Below are 26,943 nucleotides of genomic sequence, written 5' to 3'. Positions count from 1 at the left end.
AAAAACAACAAGACAAATATCATGAAAGGGACTGTACAGTTTGGGTCGAGGTGAGGATTTAGCTTTTAACTTTTTGTGAGATATTCAGAAACCACTCCATGAGATGTCAAAGAGCATGCAATTCTAAGGGGAATCAAAAGTTTATTTGATGACAATCGGTTTTTGAAAATGGCTGAGATATCCAAAAACAAGGTGAAACAAAGAGATCCTAATAAAAGGCGTGGCCTGTCGCCTTTCATTATGATCACTTTTTTGGATATCTCAGCAATTTAAATAAAATTCAAATAAACGTTGCATCCTTCTTAAAATTGCATGTTTTTTTAATATTTCATAAGAGGTTTCTCACTATCTCACTTATTAATGTTTAATCCTCACCTCAACCAGTACCGTACAGTCACTTTGATTTTTTTTGCTCTATAATACTCTATGATATATATATTGTGACCCTGCACCTCAAAACAAACAAAAAGTCGCCAGACATGAATTTTTAGTTAAGACCACATTCTGAAAGAGCAGATTTTAAGCTTTAAAATGATGTATAACTCAAATCAAATAGACTCTCCTAACCTATCTAAATATTGTAAAGAATGCACAAACTCAGGAAAAGTGTGAACTGAGAAAAGAGGCTGTGGAGTACAGTGTCTATTCAAGCGCTTAATCTTTATCAAACCGTGCTGGCTGTGCGATGAATGGGACAAAAAACAGGAAGTAAACCACCAGAGTAACAACGATGAAGGGATTATCAGATTAAACTGAAATTAAGCATGCCTCATTAACACATTCTGTCCATAATAAATGCCAACTTTCAAAGCAGTAGCACTATCCTTTCAAAAATTATTAGAGTTGAAAGTGAAGAGTGTGGACAAGGTTTTTCAGAAATGAAAAGGGGATTCTAAAGACGCACCTAATCACACTATTCTACCAAAAATGTTCAAGATAAACTGCTAAAAAACACATTTTCCTGCCTGTTTTATGATACCAAATTTTAGTATAGTGTAAAAGAAGACCCGCTCTTTCAGAAAATATGAAAAAGTCAAGTTCGGCTAGGTTGACCCATTTCACTTAATTTCAGTCCTCACGCAAAATCAGTGTGTGCGACTTTTTGTTCGTTTTGAGGTGCACGGTCACACACACACACACACACACACATTCACACAAATTCACATAAACAAGCATATCAAGAGATACAAAATGTGTGACCTTGGACGTATGCAAAGAAGATACGTGTTAAATGCTTTTTAAGTATAGACATTACAGCAACTCTGCTTTGATTTGCGTGAACGAGGGCGACATCGCTACAAATCCTCGTGTTTCAAACTGAGCATGCAGACGGGCCCGGGTTGTGCATTTCTACTGCTTTTACTGTGGTTTGCCTGAAGAATTAAAGGAATCGTGCAGTTTTGGTTGAGAAATAATTTCAGTTTTCTAGCTTTTTTTGGTGAGATAATGAGTAATCTTCATGAAATATGAAAGAGCATGATTCTATGAGCAATTCAGCGTTTATTTGATGAAAATTGGTTTTGAAATGGCTGAGATATCCAAAAAAAGAGTGATTCGCACGTTCTTACGATCGCTTTGTTTTACTTTGTTTTTTTTTTATTTTTCAGTCAATCCAAACCCGATTTTCATCAAATAAACTTTGAATTCCTCTTAAAATGGTATGCTTTGTACTATATCATGAGTGTTTTCGTGGTATCTCGCAAAAATTTAAAAGCCCAATTCTCATCTCCACTAATACTGTACCATCCCTTTAATGATAAAGATTACTTTTAAAATTTGTTTATCTGTTTTCTAGTGCTTACATAACTCTGGTACTGAATACTTATTACCAATTTCAGGTTCTCTTTACCGTTCAAAGATTATGTACACCAAGGACGGTACTTGAGATGTCATAAAAAAATCAAAGGCCTGTGGACTAATAGAGTTCCTCTCATCATTCTCAGTGTCAATTTTTAAAAGGAATCTCAAAAAGTTTTTACGTTGTTGCTGTGGTTGTTGTTGCTGCTGTTTTAGACCGTTATTGCACCAATCTAATACTTAAGGTAAGACTTAAGCTAAAACTCTGGCTGACAGATATTTCCATTGCTTTGAAGATATAAGATAAATGAAAGTATGATATTAATAAAGTTCGAACATACAAGTACACGTATGAAGTTACGTTGCAGGATAACTAACCAAGGATTAGTTTATCCGATGTTTAAACAGATGAACGTCATTCCTTTTGTCATAATAAATCATAGGTAAATGTGTCAAAGTCAGGTTTGTGAGGTGTGAAACATTCAGGGAGCGAAAAATAAAAGGAAAGTCAGATGTAAGACAACAGTCACACAAAATAATGCAGTGGGTGAAGAAAGAATATCTGAGGGCTTTATGACTGAGGTACAAATTAAAAGTGGTGCCAAACGCACAGATAAATATTAACATTTTTGCCGCGCTTAAAACAAAGTTTCTAAGCACCTTACATGTATCATAATTACTGTACACCAATATGTTACGGGCGGAGGTAAAACGTCAGATTTAAAAACGTAATTGGTAAATATTTCAGAGATACAAATTTCAAAGATAAAATACGTGCACGCATTACAAAATGTCAGCGGTAAAACGTCCAAAGCACATGACTATCAGGCGCACCTACGTCAGAAATACATGTGTCCAGGGTACAACGTTTCAGAGGTATAGATGTCAAAGGTTCAAATATCACGTGTACGAAAGTCAGACGTGCAAGAATTGATGTGTAACGTAATCCTCTGAGCCACAACATTCTTGGGGCAGTTTCTTCGACATATTTATATCGACATTGCCATTTTAATATATACGTATACATATCATGAATTAAACTGAATACAATTTATTCGTCAATCATTCTAGCCCATCAGAATTAATCATTTTTAACACATTTTATCACAGTTCTCAGCCTTATCTCATTTTAATTATACATTGTAAATACATTCGTTTGAAATGAAACAGGCATCAATCCCTTCAAGGGATGTACTTTTTTTCCTGCAAATTTTACCAAACACACAAGCACAAGATTCCTCCAAATCAAAATGGGCTGTGGGACTTGTATACGTGTACAGTGCCGGTTACGAACTACATTGTTATTGATACGAACCACACTGTCGACATTCAATTCCCGCATATGAACGATTTCATTATCTCCGGTAATTTTTCAGCTATGGTGTTTTTAACTCTTTCTAGATATCTCAGGCAATATTAGGGATAAGGAGTGCATATCAAAGAAGAGGATCATATATTATCTACTTTTCTCTCTTTTCACAGCGATCATGATGTATATATTCGAAGTACGCCCAGATTGTACAGTTGCAAAAGGATGCTTAATTCGTCATTAATCGCACGGTGCATCATGGCAACTGCACTGCTCATGTTGTCAAAGTATACCCCACCGGGAACTTATCATGAAAACGATAAACAGGTTAACCTTCTGGCACGTTTGTACAGCAAGCGTCGCCACATAAAATCTGATTGGGAAAGAAAGATCGATGAAAACTCAAAACACTCACACTGACACTTGTGAAAGCGACTGATGATAAAGGATATAGCAATCACTCTTAACTCATAAGAATTTTACATTTGAAGAAGTCGAATCAGATTTCTCCACGATGTAAATGACATTAAATGTGTCCTAGCAACCACCGTCAGAAAAGGATCAATCGTTGTCTAGATTTTACCGATGGCTGCAGTAGTTATTTGCAGGTAGAACTATGTGAAAATCGTAGGATAGAGAGGAAAAAAAATCTGCTCGTTATATCAACAGAACCAATAGATTGGTAGTCCAAGAGTACGTTCATATTAACTTAACTCACAGAAGTTGCATATAATACGCACATACACTATTTACACATCAATGAATTTTAAACGCTAAACATTTCATTTTCTACTTGTTTGCATAAACTTTGATATCATTTTTAAAATGTTATTGTGAGTTTCCAACACGGCATTCACACAAAGGGAAAAAAAGAAAGTACAGCATTGAAAAGAAGACTTTTGGCAGCAATAAGCAGTGCTATACTATACCTTGCAATGCCAAACGCCTGTGTGAACACGGGGGGGGGGGGGCATAGACCAAGTTACAGCGCAAAGGCCAAAAAAGAAACAGCCTATTAATTCGCAGTAATATAATAGGAAAAGCGGTTATTTGTCTGGTTTCTCATTGCATCACATATTGCAACCATTCCTGTACAAACTGTATCACACATTTCCCGTGCAAGAACCGATCTGATAAAAATAATGGCTTAAGCTGTTCGTTTGTTTTTTTGGTTGGTTTTTTGTTTTTTGTTTTTTTTTTTTTTTGGGGGGGGGGAATAGTTATGATTTTTAATACGTGATATGTATTTCGGTATAAATCTTAAGGTTCCTGTATATCAAAATTAAGAATACGAACGCATGTGACATGTAAAGCGAGGATTGGTGTATCTGTTTCGTTTCGTTGATCCGAAATAGTATTTAATGGAAACGTGTTAGCTCTCTTATAAAAGCAGAAATCCTGTACGGTTTATGGTTTTATATAAACACTGGTTGAAATGGCGCCGGTGATAGATATAAGACTTATCAGTAGTATCAACGTCAGAAATACACGTCACGTGTCAAAGGTATACATTTCAGAGGTACAGATGTCACAAGAACAAGCGTCTGGCGTACAATAATGTCAGACGTGCAAGAATTGATGTGTAACGTTATCCTCTGAGGCACAACATTCCTGGGGCAGTTACTTTGACATATTATTTCGTAATTGTCGTATAATATAGACGTATGTATATGTCATGCATAGAACTAAATACAATTTATTTGTCAATCATTTTAGCCCATCGGAATTAACCACTTTTCACACATTTTATCACAGTTTTCAGCCTTATCTTATTTCAATAATAGATGCATTCGTTGAAATGAAACAGGCATCAATCCCTTCAACGGATGTGCTTTTTTTCTCCAAATTTTCTACAAACACAAAAATACACGATTCCCCCAAATCTACATGGGCTGTAATATCTGTAATACGTGTACAGTGCCGGTCACGAAATACCACAAACTACACTGTCGACATTCAGTTCCCGCATATGAATGATTTCATTGTCTCCGGTAGTTTTTCAGCTATGGTGTTTTTAACTCTTTTTAGATATCTCCAGCAATGTTAGGGACAAGGAACAATCGCAAAGAAGAGGATCATGATATCTACTTTTCTCTCTATTCACAGCGATCATGACGTATTCGAAGGATGCCCAGATTGTGCAGTTGCAAAAGGATGCTAAATTCGTCGTCCATCGCATGATGTTTCATGGCAACTGCATTGCTCATATTGTCAAAGTAATGGTACCGCACCGGCACCTTCTGGTTATCTAGAAAACGATACGGAAATGGCCAGAACCCGAACAGGGTAACCTCCTGACACATTTGGACCGCCAGCGTCGCCATATAAAATCCTTGGAAAGAAAGAACAATGAGAAGAAGAACTCAACAACACATTTTAAGCACTTGTGAAACGACTGATGAATCAAGATAAGAATCGCTCTTGTCTCATGAAAAATTTACAATGGAACTAACTATCGAGTCCGATTCTACACTTTGTTATACCCGATGTGAATGACAATAAATGCGTCCCCGCGAACACCGTCAGAAAAAGATCAATCGTTGTCTAGATTTTACCAATGGTTGCAGTAGTTATTTGTAGGTAGGACTTACATCAAGTGAAAATCGCAGAAGTGAGATTAAAAGAAGTGCTCCTTGTATCAATAGAACCAAAAGATTGGTAGTCAATGAACACGTTCATATACTAAGTACACATAAATTACATTTTATATTATGTATAATGTGTACACATCCAGGGATATTAAAGAAGAAACATTTTATTTTCTACTTGTTTGCATGAACTTCATAATCGTTTTTAAAATAGAATTATTGTGATTTGTTTATTTTGTCTAATATTACATCTTCAGAGAATTAAAAAGCATTTAGAACAGCACAGGACTTTATTTTTCACCCTAGCTTTTTATCCTAGACTGAAGTAAGGAAGAGGGTGAAAAAAAGAGCAGGAAGATCTTTCCCTGATCTTTAATTTGAGTTTGGTTATGCAATGATAATTCAAATGTTTACATAAGTTCTCAGGGGCGTCACCAGCTTTTTTTCAAGGGGGGGTGCGTTTTGACACTAAATGTTTACGAGATTTTTTTGACAGACATTTGGAAAATAGGAAGCTCTCAATCCCTAGACTTTTACTGTTTTTTGAGGGAAACCAAGCGGGGAAAGGGCACCGGCGCGCCGGTAGCTAGGATTTCATCTTATAGGGGGGGGGGGGTAGTATGCGAGGGAGCGAGCAAGGGTGGGGGGAGGGTGTGGAAGTGCCGGAGAGGGTTGTACCCCTTATAAATGGATTATGGAATGACGGTGTGAAACGACAAATTACTGGCAGCGATATCAGGAGAATGGCATCACGACTACATGCGAGCGAGCGGAGCGAGCGAGCTTGAAAAATTTGACATTTTACAGTTCCAAAACTGCCGTTTGTAGCCATATTTTTTGCTTTGTAAATTAAGGGGGGCGCACCGGGCGCAACTGCTGGCAATTACTGGCAGCAACATCAGGTGAATGGCATAATAATTAAATGCGAGCGAGCAAAGAGAGCGAGCTTGGAAATTTTGACATTTTACAGTCCCAAAACTGCCATTTGGAGCCATCTTTTTTCGCTTTGGAAATAAAGGAGGGGTGGGGGCGCAACGGGCGCAACTGCCGTTAATTATCGGCAGCAACATCAGGAGAATTGCATAACAATTAAATGCGAGCGAGCGAGTGAGCGAGCGAGCTTGAAAATTTTGACATTTTACAGTCCAAAAACTGCCGTTTGTAGCCATATTTTTTTTTTTTGCATTGTAAATTAAGGGGTGGGGGGCGCAACGGGCGCAACTGCTGGCAATTACTGGCAGCAACATCAGGTGAATGGCATAATGATTAGATGCGAGCGAGCAAAGAGAGCGAGCTTGGAAATTTTGACATTTTACAGTCCCAAAACTGCCATTTGGAGCCATCTTTTTTCGCTTTGGAAATAAAGGAGGGGTGGGGGCGCAACGGGCGCAACTGCCGTTAATTACTGGCAGCAACATCAGGAGAATTGCATAACAATTAAATGCGAGCGAGCGAGCGAGCGAGCGAGCTTGAAAATTTTGACATTTTACAGTCCAAAAACTGCCGTTTGTAGCCATACTTTTTTTGCTTTGGAAATTAAGGGGGGTGGGGGTCGCACCGGGCGAAACTGCTGGCAATTACTGGCAGCAACATCAGGGGAATGGCATAACAATTAAATGCGAGCGAGCGAAGAGAGCGAGCTTGGAAATTTTGACATTTTACAGTCCAAAAACTGCCATTTGGAGCCATATTTTTTCGCTTTGGAGATAAAGGAGGTGGGGGCGCAACGTGCGCAACTGCCGGTAATTAGTGGCAGCAACATCGGGAGAATTGCATAACAATTAAATGCGAGCGAGTGAGCGAGCGAGCTTGAAAATTTTGACATTTTACAGTCCCAAAACTGCATTTTGTAGCCGTATCTTTTTTTTTTTGCTTTGGAAATTAAGGGGGGGGGGGCGCACCGGGCGCATCTTACTGCTGGCAATTACTGGCAGCAACATCCAGGTGCAGAGCTACCAAGTCTCACGCATTCTGCGTGAGACTCAAGCATTTAGGGTCTGTCTCACGATCTCACGCATGGCACCCATTTTTCTCACGCATCTGGTGATAGTTGCAATTGAAGGTATATTTCCCTTTTGCCTTTCAAAATTAGTAAAAAATATTCACTTAAGTATGCACCAGATCGCATCATTAAGAGCTAACAATTTGAAAAAGCTCCCTACCATGGGAGGGGGACACCCTCCTCGTTCGCGTGCGCATGCGCACGAGCGTCGAGAAGCCGAGTCATAAAAATCTCACTCATAAAAGTTTTTTGAACTTGACATCTCTGCAACAATTAAATGCGAGCGAGCGAGCGAGCGAGCGAGCTTGAAAATTTTGACATTTTACAGTCCAAAAACTGCCGTTTGTAGCCATACTTTTTTTGCTTTGGAAATTAAGGGGGGTGGGGGTCGCACCGGGCGAAACTGCTGGCAATTACTGGCAGCAACATCAGGTGAATTGCATAACAATAAAATGCGAGCGTGCGAAGAGAGCGAGCTTGAAAATTTTACATTTTACAGTCCCCAAACTGCCGTTCTTAGCCATATTTTTTCATTTTGGAAGTTAAGGGGGGGGGGGGGGGCGCACCGGGCGCACCTGCAGGCAATTACTGGCAGCAACATCAGAAGAATGGCATAAAGATTAAATGCGAGCGAACGGAGCGAGCGATCTTGAAAATTTTGACATTTTACAGTCCCCAAATTGCCGTTTGTAGCTATATTTTTTTGCTTTGGAAATTAAGGGGGGGGGCGCACCAGGCGCAACTGCCGGCAATTACTGGCAGCAACTTCAGGAGAATGGTATTACGACTAATGCGAGCGAGAGGAACGAGCGAGCTTGAAAATTTTGACATTTTACTGTCCAAAAACTGCCGTTTGAAGCTATATATTTTTTTTTTTCGCTTTGGAAATTAAAGGGGGGGGGGGGGACGCCCGGTGAGCCCGGTGCGCCCCTCTCCCTGGATCCGCCACTGGTAGTCAAGGGTGTGGGTTTATGTTCATGACTGGGGGAGGTATGACCAGCGAGGTGGCGTCGAAGTAACCAAGCGGGGAAAGGATGTCCAAAATCTGCACTTTTTTAGAGCATCCCGTAAACTAATCACTGCTAATTGTGCGTGTTTGTTTGTGTGTGTGTCTTATATGTACAAGGAAAAGTTAGGAATTAGCCCAGGGCAAGTCTTTTTATTGGCAATGCAAGACATTTTTACATAGACTAGTATGTATAAAGCAACACTGCAAAATCAATGATCTAGCTTTGATATAACGAAGAGTAAGGTACAAAAGTATACACTCTACATCACATTGCGCAACATTGTAGCGACTCTTCGTTCGGATGTACTGAGTACACTGCGCACATCCTGCTTATAATTATGCAGAATGCCAACCAGGAATCACGCTGAATCACAATCTTTTGTCGGGTCCGGACTTTTTGAACAATGTTTCACACTATAAACCTATCTAATTATGGTTAAAAGGAATCATAGAAAAATATCTTATTTCTTGATCACCCTTTCATTCAAAAGCAGTTTACTAACACTTGAATCACTATTTCGGTAAGTCTTTTTTTTTTTGCCAGCGGATTGGGAGGGGGGCGCACCCCCCCCCCTCCGTAGTTACGCCACTGCTTTTGGGTGAACTAATTGGACAGATTTCTTGAATTCTAACAAAAAAGCAAGAAAATCTTTTCATTGAGGGAATTATGATTATGTGGGATGGGGCAAACGTGTACAAGTGCTCCGTATCGTACGGATGTACAGTACGGTCGATAAATAGTAAACACTGTAGAATACTAATAGATATGTACAAAATCAGTGCTGCCAGGTGACCAGGGGTGCGAATTATTATTATTATTTGTGTGTGTGTGTGTGTGTGTGTGTGTGTGTCCCTGGTGCAAAATATAAAAACAAATTAGAAAAGAGTAATTATTTAGCGTCCGGCGTTGAGGTCGCTCGCAGACTGATTTTTTTTTTTTTTTTTTTAATAGATCTGAAGGGGGGTGCGTTCGCACCCAACGCACCCCCCCCCCCCCCCCCCCCCCTGGTGACGCCCAAGGTTCTCGAATTCAGATATCAAATTCCATAATGAAGGAGTGGACAATTTTTTCCTTCTAATAAAGAAATGTGAAATCTCAGTTAATTAATGATGTTTATGATATAATGAAACTGCAAGACAATAAGAAATAAATAACCCTGCTCCGTAAATGCAGGCCCTATACATATACGAGCTGTAGTGTGCTCACTTCTCTTGTCCTACCTATAATCTTGCAAAATTGATACTCATGATGAGTATGAATGATTTTACACGCGGCTTGATGAATGATAAAGAGTTGTGTGAATTGGTTTTCTCTTGCAAAGCAAGTGGTGCAGTCACGTCTCATAAGGGTCCCGTTGAAATACGTGTGATACAATAGATGTAATATAATTATGATGCATCATACTGTATTATTGACATGCGCTTGATATCATTAGCTATTAATTGTGTGTGTGTGTGTGTGTGTGTGTGTGTCATGGGTGCGTGCTTTGTAGACTTCCAACACGCCATTCACACAAAGAGAAAATTAAAATACTGCATAAAAAAATAACAGCGATAAGCAGTGCTACACTATACTGTGCAATGTCGAGCACCTGTGTACACACAGGGGGAACATAGACCAAGTTATAGCTAGACTGTTTATTTGCAGTATTATAGGAAAAACGGTTATTTGTCTGGGTTTAATGGAATTACATATTCAAACATTATTGTACGAAATGTCCCTTATATCTGACAATCTATGTGATCAAAATATGGCTTAAGCATATTTTCTGATTAGTTATAATTTATGTGATAATTATTTCGGTATAAATCCTTTATTAAAAGTTAGAATACTAACGCATATGTGACATGTAAAGTGAGTACTGGTGAATATGTTTTGTTTCGTCCATCCGAAAAAGCATTATTAAAAACGTGTTAGCTCTCTTGCAAAAACAGAACTTCTGCACTGTTTATGGATTTATATTAACACTGGCTGAAATGGCACCAGTGATGAATAATCAATAAGAAAAGGTATAAAAATCGTCATACCCGTTGACAACCGTGGTATCACTGCCCGGTCATTCCAGAAGTGGGTCACAAGGCGTAAATGATAAGGATGCCCACATACGATTTCGGGGGCGCTTGTACCATTCATGACTTTTCGGACAATCAAGAATCGGTTGAAGTTACTTTTGCTCATGCTGGGTACAAATATGACTCCTTGATAGTGTGACAGAGCTTCCTTCAATTTTCTTTTCTCCCTTTTTCGCTTCAGGTGCATATATCTGTGAATCGGTAAAACATGGCATGCAAAACATTACAATAGTGATTTCAGGATGGATACTGTAGCTAAAAGATAAGCAGAACGAAACAAAGACAAGACTCTGAATGAATACTAGTAGATTGTGATTGAGTTAACAAATAATCCTATATGTATTTTTGCCCATCATGAGGTTGTCTAGTTTTGCGAACTATCATAATTATAATCAAGTGAAAGTTGAAGGTAATGTTAGTCATGATACAATTACAGAACCTACAGAATACCGCAAATGCATTTAATTTTAGTAGCTGACAAGGTAAGATTTTGTATTACCCCCTCCACTCAGAACTCCATATCGATTTCTCCCACAAGGAACTTCATCAACCACGTGGAACACGTTTGTTGAACTATAGGGCATTCATTGTGCCATTTCACGGCAAAGCGTTTCCAGTCAATTGCTCAACCAAAATTGACTGCATTTTGGAATATTGGCGTAGTTGTGATGGTGTCTTCTACGTCAGAATATAGCTTGGTAACCCTCATCCCCCAATAAAAAAATAAAAAGATAACTGCTTGAAGAAGATACCCTTTCCTCCAGGTAACATGTCTTTGTGTGCTTTAACCCTGTAAAGCTCGGCTAGCTATTTTGACCCTTGCTTTCCCAGACCTTTGTGCCCCCTTTATAACTTTGCTATTATTTGATGTATCATCGTCATATTGGGCACATGGGTAAAGCAATTCAAACTCTACATGACCTTACACTTGAACTTTCTCAAGGTCACCCACTCAGGGCGCTATTTACCAAAATATTAAGGAAGATATAGGCTAAAAACATGATTTTTTTTTTCTGTATAAAATTTACTATATGCCAAGTATGTATTATCATATTATACCAATCCTTTTATTTTGCAACAAATGGTAAGCAAGTCGAATCTCATTATTTGTTATGGTTGAAACTTTTCACGGTCACCACATGGGGACGCTATTCATAACAACATAAAGAAATACATTATGAGACCTGTGATATATTGTTTGTTATACAACACCTCAGAATGATGTCGAATTGTGATTGGCCAAGAACATGTCACATTACATTCAATAGAAAATACCTATCAAACTCATTGAGAGTGACAGCCATGCAATAGGCCCCTGGCATGGGCCTATTGCACGGCTCGAAGGTACTATAGCACGGCTTCGCGGGGGGCTACTATTGCACGGCCGCTCACTGTAGAGTTATGTGGCTCACACTATCAAAGCGCCAGCAAACTACGTGCTGGCCGGCTGCGCTGCGCTGCCGGTAAGTCTCACAGACCAGGCGCGGCGGAGTACTGCAACGTTAACGTGTACGCGCAGCTACTTTACCTAGCTAGTTGCATGTATTGCGGCCTTTATACCTACTGCAGTGTTTTTACTTTTGACTCTGATCTGCTACGTGGACCACAGTGATCCCAAAATCAAGACTTCATTTCAAGTTGAGAAGCCGTAATTTGATTATTTTTCTGTGTTTTTATACTAAATCATTTTCGGAAATAGACAAAGTCTAGACCTACTACTAGATCTACCGACATCGCAGATCGGCCTAACAGTCAGGCCTAACTCGATCTAACGTTAGTGTAGAATGGGTATAGACCCTGCGGAGTTTGTGATTCCTGTGACTGTGTGGTCGAATCATGACGAGTGTTTGAAAGCAGTACACTGGGTTGTTTACAATTCTCGGCCTAATTGTTACATTTATTTTTGGGCCTTCCTGAGTTGGCGGTCACTAATTTAGTACTGTGATTGTGGAAAAGGTGTTGTATAAAACGAATAATTTATGATTTTGTTCGTGCATTGGGGCACGTAATATCGCACTCGGTGCGAGATTCGCCACTGGTCTATTCAACGCGGCGCTACGCGCCTTGTTGAATAGACAAGTGGCTTATCTCGCGCCTCGTGCGATATTCGTGCCCTGATGCACTCACAACTCATATATTATTCGTATAAGTAGGTACATGTATAGTTAATGTATCACATTTCATGTCTCCATAATATTAGAGTTTTGAGTTTGCAGATTGATGATATGATAAACAAATGATATTACAGGCCGAAGTTCTGTGAAAGAATCAAAATGACGCAAAATAAAGGGGCAATCTTTGGAAAATACTTTTTTTAAATCTGTATAATATCTATTGTTTGATGCCTTTGTCACATAAAAAACAAAGGAAATAATAAGAAAAACATTTCAGGGCCATAATTACTTTACATTTTGCTTCTTCAGCAAAGTTCACCCAAGAAACGCCAATCATTCACTTGTGTATTGTCAATTGAAATTGGAACAGAAAAAAATGCAAAATCTGACTGACATGGTTGTCAGTTTACGGTTGCCATGGCATCAGCAATATCAGATATAGCTAAATTATGTATCAAAATGTTTGCAGTAAGATTTTAAGAAAAAAACACCAAAATTGGTTGAAATTGGATTAAGGGTGAAGGAGTGGCAAATGAAAACTGCGGTAGGGGGCACAATGTGTTCCCCCCCCCCCCCTCCCTAGGCTTCATAGGGTTAGTGTGCAGGCGCTGGAAACCCCACAAAGTTTTACATACTGTGCAAAGTCCGTGGCAAAGAAAGGGTTATTGGCACCTCTTCGAACACTTTTAACATCATATTCATGGTTTAGGCTCAAAGCTTACCCAAAGATTGTGACACTTTTTTCTCAGTACCGTTCCAAGCAATTTCTCTCTTCTGGTAGACTGTAAATTTTGATATGTGCACTTTTTTATTTTTGTTCTTTACAAAGTACTTTTTGAAATTTGATTATACAATCGTAGTAGCAATCACAAAATGTGTGCGAATCCTTAAGTAAATCAGATTTAGATTGTATTATTACCCGTATCGGGCATCCGAGCTGTGGTTTTACGAAATTGTATTCCCCTCGTCTTACGCGCGGGATTGCGCGCCACCAGGGAGAAGAGGGGTGAATTTCTCATATTCCCCTCTGTGGCAAACACCTATGGGATTTGCGTGTTAAAAACGAGGGGAATATAGCATCCGGGCACTTGACCTCCCAGTGAGGAAAATTTTGCTGTTGATGACAGTTTCTCGCGGAGTGGTTTCGCGACGAGGGCAAATTTCCATAGGTTAACACGTAAAATTAAAGGACGATCGCTGTTACTGTGTGAGCCTTGCTGTTTCTACGCGCGCCGCATACCCGAGTTTCCCATAGGTTAACACGTAAAAATAGGGGACGATCCCTGCGCCTGTGTGAGTTGGCTGTTAACCGCGCGCCGCGTACCCGAGCTGTGTAAAGGGATGCAGCGCACATTGTGGTGTAGAGCTCGAGCTGACGCCAAGTAGAAAATTGTTACCGTGAATTGGGAAGTTGTAAAAAAGATATTACATTGTAATGATTTATTTTGCTGCTCAAGATGCCTGAAATGGGTAATGATAATGATAATTATGGACTGTCTACTTTCGGGGGATACGACAATAATTGCCTTCACAAGAATTGTATTGCTTTTCAATACAATTCTAGTTCAGGCAATAAATGCCGTATCCCCCTCAAGGCCAGTGCATATGATATTTTAATGATACATTTGTATACACCTATTTCTGTATACTTATTTCATCCAGGAAAGATACACAAAGTCACAGAACCAAGTCGCAAAAAAAAAAAAATGTTTACATGACCGAGATTCAAGTTTTGGTCCAAATATCATATTGAAACTCACAAGTCCAAACACATATTAATTCTTTGAAACGGTGTAGACATGTAGATAATTGTTTTTCCGAAGCACACTTTTTCCTATTATGGGATACTCCAATGGAACATAAAATCATTGCATTAAAAAAACACTAAGCAGCTGGTAAAAAAAAAAATCCAGGTTTTTCCCTTCCTTTTAAAAGTGTATTTACCACGTTAAGAAAATGAACTTCATATATAATATGTATGTACACACACACACACACACATATATATATATATATATATATATATATATATATATGTATATATATATATATATATATATATATATATATATAGGTAATTGGTAAGATCACTCACTCTCTGTGAAGTATACTAGGATTCATCGTCGTCAGATTGCTCCGAGTACCTGCGTCTTGCTTGAAAGATCCAGTCTGGCCTAGATTGCATCTGCCATATATAAATATATGAGAAGACAGTTGAAGAGGTTGGAAAATACTTTGTGATCACACCATAATTATTTCACTCATGTGCGCCTGCGTGTATTTCCCTATGGTACATATTTATGGACTAAATGTCATCTACCGAATACCATGTCAGTCAAAACATTTTACTCCTATGGCTAGGACTACAATCAGCTTGTTGCCTTTAGTTGTTCTTTTTTCTTACTTTGGCTACAGATGGACGAAAACTTTAAGAAATAAAATGAAGGCAAATTAAATTTAAAAAAAAAAAAACCTCTTCACTTTAGCACACTTACCTGATTACAAAGTCGTTTGAGTCAATCTCCTTTCCACATTCACTTTTAAGGAGTGAACCACTGTTTCCTATCACAGCACATGATCTTAAAGTTTTACTTTCTGGCAGGGGATTTTTCTAAGCCGATGTGGACACAGAGTAAAGAAAAATGGATGATCATTAATGGACATTTGAAAAATTACAGAAAGCAAATACCGAAATTAAAAACATTAATGAACATTAAAAGTCGGACAGGATGTGATAAGGTTTTTGGACAGATATCAAAAGTTTCACTTCTGGAACAAAAGAAAATACTTTACTGTTTTTTCTTAATCTCTATGTGTGGAACATTCTGACAATTATGTGTTAAACTTGAATTATTGACTGTTTTAAATGACATTGCATCCTCCTTTACACTGACAACTTTAATAATAGGTCGTTCAGACAACACAATATATAGTGTATAGTAATCGTAAAGATGTCGAGACTGTTCGCTTTCACTTTATTAGTTCACACTGTAAAATGTGACATCATAAACACTTCTTCCCTCATGAATTCCATTTCAGTGCGGATTAAGAAAAGTTTAGGAAATGTTGGCGTTGTATTTCATTAAACCTTCGTGTGCTTAGTCCGTGGATTCACATTGCCTTGCGATATAGACTTTTAAACTTTACAATGATAGACATATTCATATATATATATATATATATATATATATATATGTATAATATATATATACATATGTACATATATATAAATATAATATACACATGTATATATATATATATATATTTCAAATAGAAGAACATTTCAGCCAACACTTGGCACTTGTCCTGCTCTGCTAGGATCTTTTCATGTTTTTACTTGCCATAATTACTTTATAAACATGGACATATTTGAGTTCACACAGATAGAGAACTTTAACTATAATGTTTTGTATGCAAGAGAAAGTAGAAGACACAGTAACAACTTTGTAAAATCCGATCAAATCACCTTTGGAAGCAGACCATAAACACCTGGCGATATAGAAATAAAACCCTTTCCTCTGGCATCCCGAATTTTAGTCTTGGCATGAACATTTGCTTGATGCAGGATTACTCTGGAATTCTCGTGGAGTGCCGGGTGGTACTTGTTGAGCTCAGTTCTGCAACACACAGTTAACAAAAAAATATGATACTATCCAAATTATTAATAAAATTGAGAATAAAAATGCTAAGTGCGCATAAGAATCATGTCTTTTCTTTGAGTTCAATCTATTCGACACATTTTCAAAAGATTAGATTAACACAATTAATTTTCCTTTAGGTCCTATAATAGCAAATTGGCATCGGAGCAACTGTCATAGTGTGACTGCAAAATGAGGGACAAGAGAGTTAGTGTTGAAAAAATGGGAATGGTCGGGAAATTCTTCTCCTCAACATCAACAAATAGTACATTGTATCTTCTCTGAAGGTACAAGTCTTCAGCATTATTCAGTGTTCAAAGAGTACTATGATGAGTACAAACAAAATCATACATCATAACCTCAATAACAAAATCATGAAATACTGCTTAATTGCCAGGTAGAAACTAACACTAAACGCATGTAAAATCCTGCTTTAAAAGCATGGTGAACTTGAAGACTGGCCTGAGAAGGGAAATTAAACTTGATTTAAAAGAACATCCCCTAAAATGGATAAAAGAAAAAAGTCTTGATCATATAATCCTTACTTGTAACAAACGCTTGTGCATTTAAAACATGGGAAAATAAACATCCACTTATTATGAAGTTGCAAATTATGCCCACTAACTACTGAATGATATCACAATCAAACTAATAATAAGTTTCAAACAAATAGTGTGCCCACATGAAAAGCTGTGCATGTTTTCTTTTGGGAATTTCTCTAGCGTTAATTCCCTTGTACATATTGTTTTTGTTTGTGTTTTTATTCAGGCCTACTAGGAAATGGTGGAGCTGAATGAGCCAGGATTTGAAAACTACAAAGCACATGTCCTTAGTATCTATACTAAGAAAAATAGGAAATGAAGGCTGCAGAAGACCTTATCGATGAAGAATATCGTGATGCATACTTAAATTTCAGGATATTAGTCCTATTCTGGTGCCAGGCCTTATGAAGAGCTTGTTCGTACATATAGATTATTTCCTCCAAGCTATCATTGAACCGCCACAACGTACTGGTTAGCGAGCCATTCATCCTGAGTGAGAAACATATATACATATACACATAATAGATAGATATTCAATATGTCATTAATAACAGGAAGAATTCCAATACAATTGAAAGTTGACCATCATCAATATTAACATGTTTTCCAAAAATCCGTGAAAAATTGGATTTCGCACTAATTTTTCCAAATGAAATTGCTCTTGTAGATAGTATTCTTACTGCATTAAATGATAATTTGCATGATATTGGTGTTCTTCTTGATTTGTCTAAAGCTTTTGATTTAATAAACCATGAAATATTGATTCAAAAGCTTGACTGTTACGGTATTCTAGGTCCTATATCAAAGCGGTTTAGAAGTTATTTGAATAATCGGACACAAGTAACCATGGTAACATTATTCAAAGATATCGGATACATGTGGTGTTTAAAGTGGAGTCCCCAAAGGGTTCAATATGCATGATATTAGGGCCATTGTTCTTTTTGATATCTATGAATATTATGTGTAATATTCCACGTGTGGTTAAATTTATTTTATATTCCGATGATTTTGCGGCTTTATTAATTTCTTATTTTGATCTTAATGTGTTGATAAATAATTTGAATACTGAGTTATCTAAGTTGTCATAATGGTTTCGTGATAACAGATGGATTGTAAATGCTGAAAAATCAAATTATTTATATATACTTTTTCAGAGGTACGAAAAGATTTCAGATTTTGAACTTTGTGATGTAAAAATGAATGTTGTAAAATTATTTCGAGTAGAATGTACATAATTTCTAGGGGTTAATATTGACTGCAATTTGAACTTGAAAAAAAGAAATAGCCATGATAAATAAAAGAATTTCCAGAAATATTGGAGCAATTAAGAGGCTAAAAGGTAATTTACCCATGAGGGTTTTGATTCTGTTATATGACAGTTTAGTTTTATCTCATTGAATTATTGTAATGTTGTATGGGCAAATACTCTTCAAATCAAATTTACACGACCATTTATCCTTAAAAAAGAAAGCAACTTGATTCTGTACAACCTCTCATTATAAAGTGCCGTTTGTTAGATTGTAGTGTGTGTTGTGCTTTTGGTTTATTTTGTCTTGTTTCGGGGTAATATTGAGTGTTTGCACTTAAGGGTTTTTTCTTTCTTTCTTTCTTTCCCTCGTTTTCTGTGGATATGATCTTTAGTGTATTGATGTTAACATTATGTTAGAGAGTATAGTCGAAAATAGTTTTAGAGAACTGTTATTGAATGGTGTTAAAAATGATTGTTCTTTTTGTGATGTCAAAAATTAATATGCAATATGACTTATGAAAATGGACAATGTTTTGTTCTGATCAATAAAATCCAGAAACAAACATTGTTGCAGGAGCAAATGTCGTGTCACAGAGAAAGATGAGCGGACAGTCAATAAAGGCCTCATTGCGGGTATAGCGTGATACAATCGATTGAACATAAGACTGGACATATCGTCGTAATCACAAAGAATACAAGAGAAGACAATTTAACAAACATGAAATGTGGGGCACCGCTAAGCCTTCTACCACGCAACGTTCTACCCCCACGGAAGCCTTCAAAGATTTAATTTAACACTGCTTAATTGATTTGTATAACATCATACAGGGCAAAGGAATAATTGCCGGTTTATCTTACAGAATCCTTCGATTGTGCCACTCAAGAAATTTCTTGTTTGTTCCCTGAAATTCTTGTCCTTGGTTTTAACTAATTGAATTGGTTATTCAGGGTAAATGTCCCACAAAAAAAAACAACAACAACACACACACACACACACACACAAAGCAATGATTCGCCTATCCATGTCCTTAAATGAACAGATCTTTTTTTCCTTCGGCAAACTTCATGCATCAATCATGCTAAACAATTGCATGGTTTTATAACTTCATTGATGCTCTGCAATGATTCATCACAATAAATCCTTAAAATTTGCAAAACATTCAATATACTGTTTGTAAAAAAAAAATGACAAAAGTCCTTTTTTAAATTCTGACTAGCTCGAGGGCAAAACAGAAAGTTATAGAATAAAAAAGTGATATTCTTAACTAAAAAGACATCCGGTCTCCTTATCTCTTATATTACAATCATCAATCTGTATAGCGTTGCTACAAATGTACTCGTTACTGTGTAAAGCTCGTATATGTATTGTTTAGAAAGGCCATAAAACCTCTAAACTCCGGATTATAATAACTAGTTTTAAGAAATCGATTACATACTCATCTAAGCTAGTACTGTAATGGCTTTTAAAAATGAGGTTTCGCGGAACAGCGGGGGGGGGGGGGGGGGGGCAGGCTCGGGGCTGGAGCCACACACATATGTACACACACACACACACACACACACACACACACACACGCACATATACACAAAAACAAGAGAAATCACAACATCACGACTATCCGAGGGTTCCTTCCTTAGATTCTTCCCATCTGAACGGCGGGGTGGGAATGGGGGTATATAAGGGGTAGGGGGTAGGCCTACTATTACTTGACCCCCCCCCCCCCCCCCCGCACACACACACACACACACATAACCTTGAAAAATGTTCCGTCATGGATGCTACAAACTATGTGGAACAAAAATGTGGAAACATAATGACTTAAAATCGAAACTCCTTTGGCTAATCTCTCATTTTGAGTTCCCTGTCACCTTGCTCTTTTTCTCCTCCTTCTGCGCTTTTAATTCAGATTTTCCATTCATTGTCAGAAGAAATAGACCTACGACGGGTAATACAATACAATACAATACAATACAATACATTACAATACAATCGATGCTTGGTTCCCTCTTCAAGCAAGGGTGAGAGTGCTGAAAAAATGACTATCATAAAGAATACACTCGATATCTATCCTCCATATGTCGATGTATCTTGTAACACACACAAGCATATACCCCTTGACAATTATCCTACGGAATATTGATTGACCCGACGAAATAACTCACCATAGGTGGCCAGTTCTCGCCGAAGTGTTGATCTTGACATTGTTGCCAGTAACTACTTGAGGTAAAGAGTCATGAATTTCATCATCTGCATATCCCATCAAGCATGCTCTGTTGATAAGATAAAGCAGTTATCCACCATTAAGAGCAATATGCGAAGCATACGGTATCTGATCGTTACACTTAGAAATCTTGCTCATGAGTTTATGAGAACAAGCAATGTTGATATTCATGAAGATGTAAACTTATCAAAAGGTTAAATCAAGTCTTGGTCAGTAAAGCTGCATCCTTGCTGTTATTGTATGTTCGGCTACACATAATCACATGAAAACGTGTACTTTGGTTTATGCATGATGATGATGATGATGAAAAAAACGAATGAAATCGAATCAACTCAATTCCAAGCTTTGGTTTGAAACGGCAGCAGCAGTCTTAAGTAAGTCCATCATTAGATTTCGTGTTTGTTTGTTTTGGCTTTTTTTTTGTATTTCTGGATTTATTGATCAGAACAAAGCATTGTCCTTTTTCATAAGTCATAAAATAAAACCTTTTGCAGTATTACCTCACTTGTTACATTACATTGAATATTCTTGAAGTGATTATCAAAAATGTCCTGAATTTAAGAAATACCTATGTTACTATTTGCTTTAATCGTCAAGAAAATCTCATATTTACAAGAATGAAATAGAATAAAACTTACTGAAACTACTGAAACTCGATTTGCCATTAAAGGGTGTGTACAGTTCTGGTCGATGTGAGGATTTAGCTTTTAACTATTTAACATTTTGCGAGATATTCAGAAACCACTCTATGAGATGTCAAAAGAGCATGCAATTCTAAGGGAATCAAAAGTTTATTTGATGAAAATCGGTTTTAAAATGGCTGAAATATCCAAAAACAAGGTGAAACAAAGAGGTCCTAATAAAGTTGTGGCATGTCGCCTTTTATTATTATCACTTTTGGGATATCTCAGCCATTTGAAAACCAATTTTCATCAAATAAACGTTGAATCCTTCTTAAAATTTTATGCTCTTTCATATTTCATAAGAAGTTTCTCATTATCCCACTTAAGAATGTTCAAAACATGAATCCCCACCTCAACCAGTACTGTACAGTCCCTTTAAAGTCTTAATTCAATTCAAACATACAGGGCTATACACACCAACAGTTTTGTTTGCAAGGGGGAAAACAACACGAGTTTCATGGATGATTTCTTTTGAAAATTCAGTTACCCATAGACCAAGTTGCTGCATGAGGCACAACAGTTGAATGGTGTATGTAATTTGATAATCATTCTTAACCGTGACTGAGAAGCCATAATGATAGTATCAGATCTATATTGCATGCATTTGGCTTTGCCGTAAAACAGTGTCAAAAATGAAAAGCCGTTGCTACATTTATTTTGTGCTGTAAGTAGATGCCAATCCACTTTTTTATCCTCTTGTTCGCCAATACACTTGAGTTTAAATGCAAAGTTGCATGCAATTTTAAGGACTTTAAGGGACGTTACATTTTTCAAAATGTGATTAAAGGCGGAGCTTCGAGCAACGTGGCCCTGATGATGTTATCAAATCTGACAAAAATAGTACTTTTCATAATGTTCCACAAAACCTTTGACATCACGATAGGAGTAAGCATTACCTTGAAATAATAAGTGTACTTATCACGCTAATCATAACGCTTTTCATCTTAAGGGGAAAGAAGAAATGAGATAATCAAATGTTAAGTCAAGAAATAGATTTTCGAAAAAGGCTGTAATAAAAGCATTCAACATGTTCAATGTTTAGATACGAAATATAAATTGCCCATTCAACAAGTTATCACCTGGTTAAGGACAAATTTGGCACGATTTCTCCCAAAGTCAAGAAATGACTTGTTGAATCACTCGCATAATCAGAGACTGTGGACATCACCGCAAGCGTTATAACGATGATTGCAGAGAATGCCGTGGTGATGAAAAAACCTAGACGCCACATCGGAACGCGAAGACGCAAACAGCGCCCCCTCATCTTCTCAGACTGTGCTAGAAGCTTACCCAAGAATAAGAAAGCAATAGTTAATAAAAGAAAGATGAAAGGGTGAAAACAATGAGAAAGATGAGAATGTTCTTTGACATTCTTTGATATCTCAGCAATTGGTCTCATTAGTCAAGTAATTCAATATTAAACGCCGTCGAGTAGATACTCTTTTGAAGAAGAGCAATGGAAGTATGTACAGAAGCATGTCAATATGATCAAAGGGAAAAGGGATAACTTAAAGGGGACCTCACGATAATATTCAGACTTTTACATTTGAACAACTTCAAACTAGTTATACCGAGTACAGAGTTTCAGAATTTATAGTGATTGGGATGAGGAATAAGAATGTTTTCAAAATTTAGAACAAATTGCAATGAACAAAGATGATGACATGGTAGCCTCACCTTGAGAATGCATGAATGGAGCTCAAGGAAGCAGAACAAAAGAAAAAGGCATGCATAATTACACACAGGTGAACTTATTCAGCAAGCGGTATTGTAATGGAATTACACTGCTACATTTCTGAGATATGTGACGCTCCTATGTCATCAACACAGTGACTGTTCAGTGTAATTTATTATTAGAGTCTTGGTTTCTCTGCTCAAGCACCACAATAAATCCCACAAATTTATACATGGAGTTGCCGATTTATGCACTACTTGATGTGAAATTATGAAAATCGTCTCGAATGCCCCTTTAAAGAAGTGTATCTGCCCCTACTTTAAAACACATGCTAACTGACATGTCTATATGTGATGAGAAACCAAGAAAGATTGAATGCGATTGAATGCGATTGCAGAAAACAATCTTTTCATTCAGTCATTGAGCAACTTTCGTCTGTTCGTGCGTTTTAAGGATACGCATATTACATCATTTAATGTTATGGTAGCATGATAGTGCCACACCCAGATACCCAGATAATCAACTCGGCATGTCGACATACGATAGGAAAGATGATCGGATGACAAGATCTTAGATTTGGTGATGTCAACTTCCTGCAGAACGGAATGATTAGATGACGAAATATTGGACATTATATTTCCAGTCATGCCAACTTCCTGTAAACAGCTGATCAGATGACTTTTAATTCATAAAACCTTCCACAAAAAGACATTCTGAAAACGTTTTGACAAAACGTCCAAATAACGAACTTTGAACTTTTCAAGAACGTTCAGAAAACGTCCAAATGTTAGCTGGGATATGAGATCCGAAATATTTTTTCTCTCCTTATCCTCCTTCGAGGGACTTTATTTCATTTCAAATATCTAAAAAAGTTCACAAAGACATATAAAAAGCAAGATGTACGAACATAGAAAATAAGGGTGCGAACAATTAATTGTCAAAATCATATCATCACATAAATTGATACTTCAAATAGATTTTATCCAAATTATTCCCTGAATGTAACATCAACTCAGCATATTAGTTTGTGCATCCACAGGTAATCAAACATAATTCTTATGATCCAACTTTTGCTGTAATTCACAAAGTTGCCTCTCTGTGAAATTAAGTAGCTTTTTTTAAACCAAAAATTTCAAATTCATAATGAGCTCCTTTCTAAAATCTGTCAATAGTGCGTAAACATTCGTTGCTTTTGCTGTATAATTGCTAAGTATATACAAGCGAAAAATCGTATATTGGGCAAGAACTAATATCAAATTCAACAACATCAAAGATTTATCTCTTACATTAAATCCTGTTAATATCATTCGCTCATTAACAGTGATATCAATATGAAAATAAGCGCCTATAAAATTTGATATTTTTTTCCCAATACAATTTTGTATCTGGGCAATATAACATAACATGCCAAATAGATTCAGCTTTGCTGCATTTCTTACAAATCATATCAGACGTAATTTTCCATTTTACTAAATTTTCTTTAAATTGTAATATTCTATGTAATAACTTAAAACTGTATTGCTTTACAAGTGTACCTTATTATTGAATAACTTTCCAAACTTGAAATCAAACAACACTTTCCAATCAAATTTTGGAGGTATATGCAATGTTTTTTTTTTTCCAAAAATATATCACACTTAACTCAGATTTCTTTTCATCCAGCAACAACAAATAAAACTTTTGTTTTTGAAGCTATCAATTCAATTATATCCCCAGTATTTATCTGAAACAATTCTTTATCAAACGAAACATCTTGGGTACATTGTCTTTTACACAAATAATCAAGCCACACCTGTGGCAATGCTCTTTTAATTCTTTCATATTGAAACGATATTAACAAAGAATTCAAATTTATTTTTTCATATATTTGTTCATGATTTTTCCATGATTCATATTCAATCAATTGTTTAACATGAATAATATCCTTTTCAACCCAATCTTTATTAAATAAAACTTCATTTCAAATACTTAATATTCGTATTATTCCAAATAATTTCATTTGGTATATCATTTACCTGAAATATATTTGTATAATGCATTTTTGCCCATGTAGAAAGAAGATCACAATAAAATACCGGTAATTTGTATCTTTTACACAATAACATCATATCTGCAGCTGAACAATTATAATGCAGACATAAATAAACCCCTCCAATTTTATATAACCAAATTTACATATATATTTCCAAGATTTATTACTAGCATCTAATAATTTCGGCAACCAAGAAAGCCGAAGTGACTTCATTTTTACATCTAAATCAATCATTCCTAAACCACCTTGTAAAACACAATTCATTACAACCGATCTTTTAACTTTATCTCTTTTTGAATTCCACAAAAAAGAAAATAACATCTTATTCAAATCTTTTACATATTTCTGAGGAATTTTATAACAAGTTGAAAGATAAATCAACTGAGATACAAGTAAATATTTAATGATAACAACTTTTCCATAGTACGTTAAATTTCTCATCCTCCACATTCTTATTATTCGCTTAATTTTCTCAATTTTCACTAACCAAGTCAAACGATTAAATTCATTTTCAGTCTGACACAAAACAACACCAAGATATGTAACCGGCTCTTCTGTCCATTCTAAATTTTCTAAACAATTTACTTCATTAATATTAATATTCAATGGTAATATTTTTGTTTTTTGAAAATTTAACTGTAACCCAGCATATTCACCAAAAACTAATACCTCTTGCATTGCAATGTTACCCGACTCTACCGAGTCAACAATTAATGTAGCATCATCAGCTAACTGTGAAATACGTATATCATTAACACCACGGGACGGATCGTTATAAACCGGTATATTAATACCGTGTATATTAATGTTAGAGCGTATACGTGTTGCCATTACTTCAACTACTAAAACAAATAATAACGCTGATAGGGGGCAACCCTGTCTAATACCCCTTTTAATCTTGAATACATTTGTAACCCATCCATTATTGATAACCTTTGTCATTACATCTGTATATAAAACATCTATCCATTTAATAAATGATTCTTTAAAATTCAATCTTTTTAAAACCTGCAAAAGAAACTTATGACTCACACAATCAGACGCTTTTTGAAAATCCAAAAAAATAAGTATACCTTCCTTTTTAAGTACATGATAATAATCAATAATATCTTGAATCAATCTCAAATTATCTACAGCTGAACGCCCTTTTATACAACCAGTCTGATCACATGAAACTATTTTATGAATAACTCTTTGCAATCGCTGAGACATAACTCGAGCAATTATCTTATAATCTGTGTTTAGCAATGATATCGGTCTCCAATTATCTAACATTCGTTGAGAACCCCTTGCTTTCGACTTTCAGATAACTCACCTTTAACATAAGCTTCATTTAAACTTTCAACCAATAAATCTTTTATATCCATCCAAACACATTTATAAAATTCAATCCCTAACCCATCACATCCAGGTGCCTTATTATTTGACATAGACATAACAGCTTTATAACATTCCTTTTCTGTAATCATTCCTTCACAACTATTTGCATCCAATTCATCTAACTCACATAACCTTGTTCCTTTCAAATAAATATCTAATTCATTATCATCAACAATATTTGTGTCAGAATATAATTTGTCATAATACTTCACCATGCTTTTTAAAATTTCGCTTTGACAAAATAACTTTTTACCATCTTCAATAACACAATCAATTTCTTTTTTAACTCCATTCATTTTTTCTCGCTTTAAAAAATATTTGGTTGACTTCTCTCCAAACTCCATCCACTTTTCTCTTGTTCTTACATATGCACCTTTACATTTGTGCGTATATATCTCATCCAGTTCTTTCTGAACATTTTTCATTTCTTGAATATCTTCACTTTTACCATTTTTATCTACTATTTCACTTAAATCTGAAAATTTCTTTTGCAAATGTGTTATTCTCTCATTCTGCAATTTTTGTTTACCTCTTGAATATTTAATTGTCATTTCTCTAACCTTGATTTTAAATATTTCCCATCTCAACTGTGCATTTTCATTATGATACTCCATATTCACTTTTTTAATC

General features: G+C 36.4%; 1 protein-coding gene across 1 annotated transcript; it reads right to left on the bottom strand.

The window, feature by feature from the left end:
• Positions 1-5,202: 5,202 nt before the first annotated feature.
• Positions 5,203-20,524, bottom strand: LOC139717481 (alpha-2,8-sialyltransferase 8B-like). The gene is made up of 7 exons (XM_071628987.1): positions 20,485-20,524; positions 19,901-19,970; positions 16,359-16,509; positions 15,388-15,503; positions 14,988-15,077; positions 10,875-10,969; positions 5,203-5,438 (listed from the first exon to the last, which is right to left on the bottom strand). The coding sequence occupies exons 1-7, from the start codon at positions 20,522-20,524 to the stop codon at positions 5,203-5,205; spliced, it is 798 nt and encodes a 265-aa protein (XP_071485088.1).
• Between the last annotated feature and the right edge of the window lie 6,419 nt (positions 20,525-26,943).

Source organism: Diadema antillarum, unplaced genomic scaffold (assembly GCF_040938485.1).
Source record: "Diadema antillarum isolate AM-2024a unplaced genomic scaffold, OU_Dant_1.0 scf00000075, whole genome shotgun sequence".
In the NCBI taxonomy this organism is placed as follows: domain Eukaryota; kingdom Metazoa; phylum Echinodermata; class Echinoidea; order Diadematoida; family Diadematidae; genus Diadema; species Diadema antillarum.
Note: the sequence above shows the minus strand (reverse complement) of the source record. Positions and strands in the feature narration are given on the sequence as shown.

Bases quoted from the DNA above. Each gene is read 5' to 3' on its own strand.
- LOC139717481 (XM_071628987.1), bottom strand. From the start codon at position 20,524: ATGTCAAGATCAACACTTCGGCGAGAACTGGCCACCTATG. The intron at 16,510-19,900 runs GTGCGTGTGTGT...TGTGTGTTGCAG, and splicing joins TCTCTTGTTTTTGTGTATAT to AACTGAGCTCAACAAGTACC. The intron at 10,970-14,987 runs GTGAGTGATCTT...ACCGATTCACAG, and splicing joins CCTAGTATACTTCACAGAGA to ATATATGCACCTGAAGCGAA.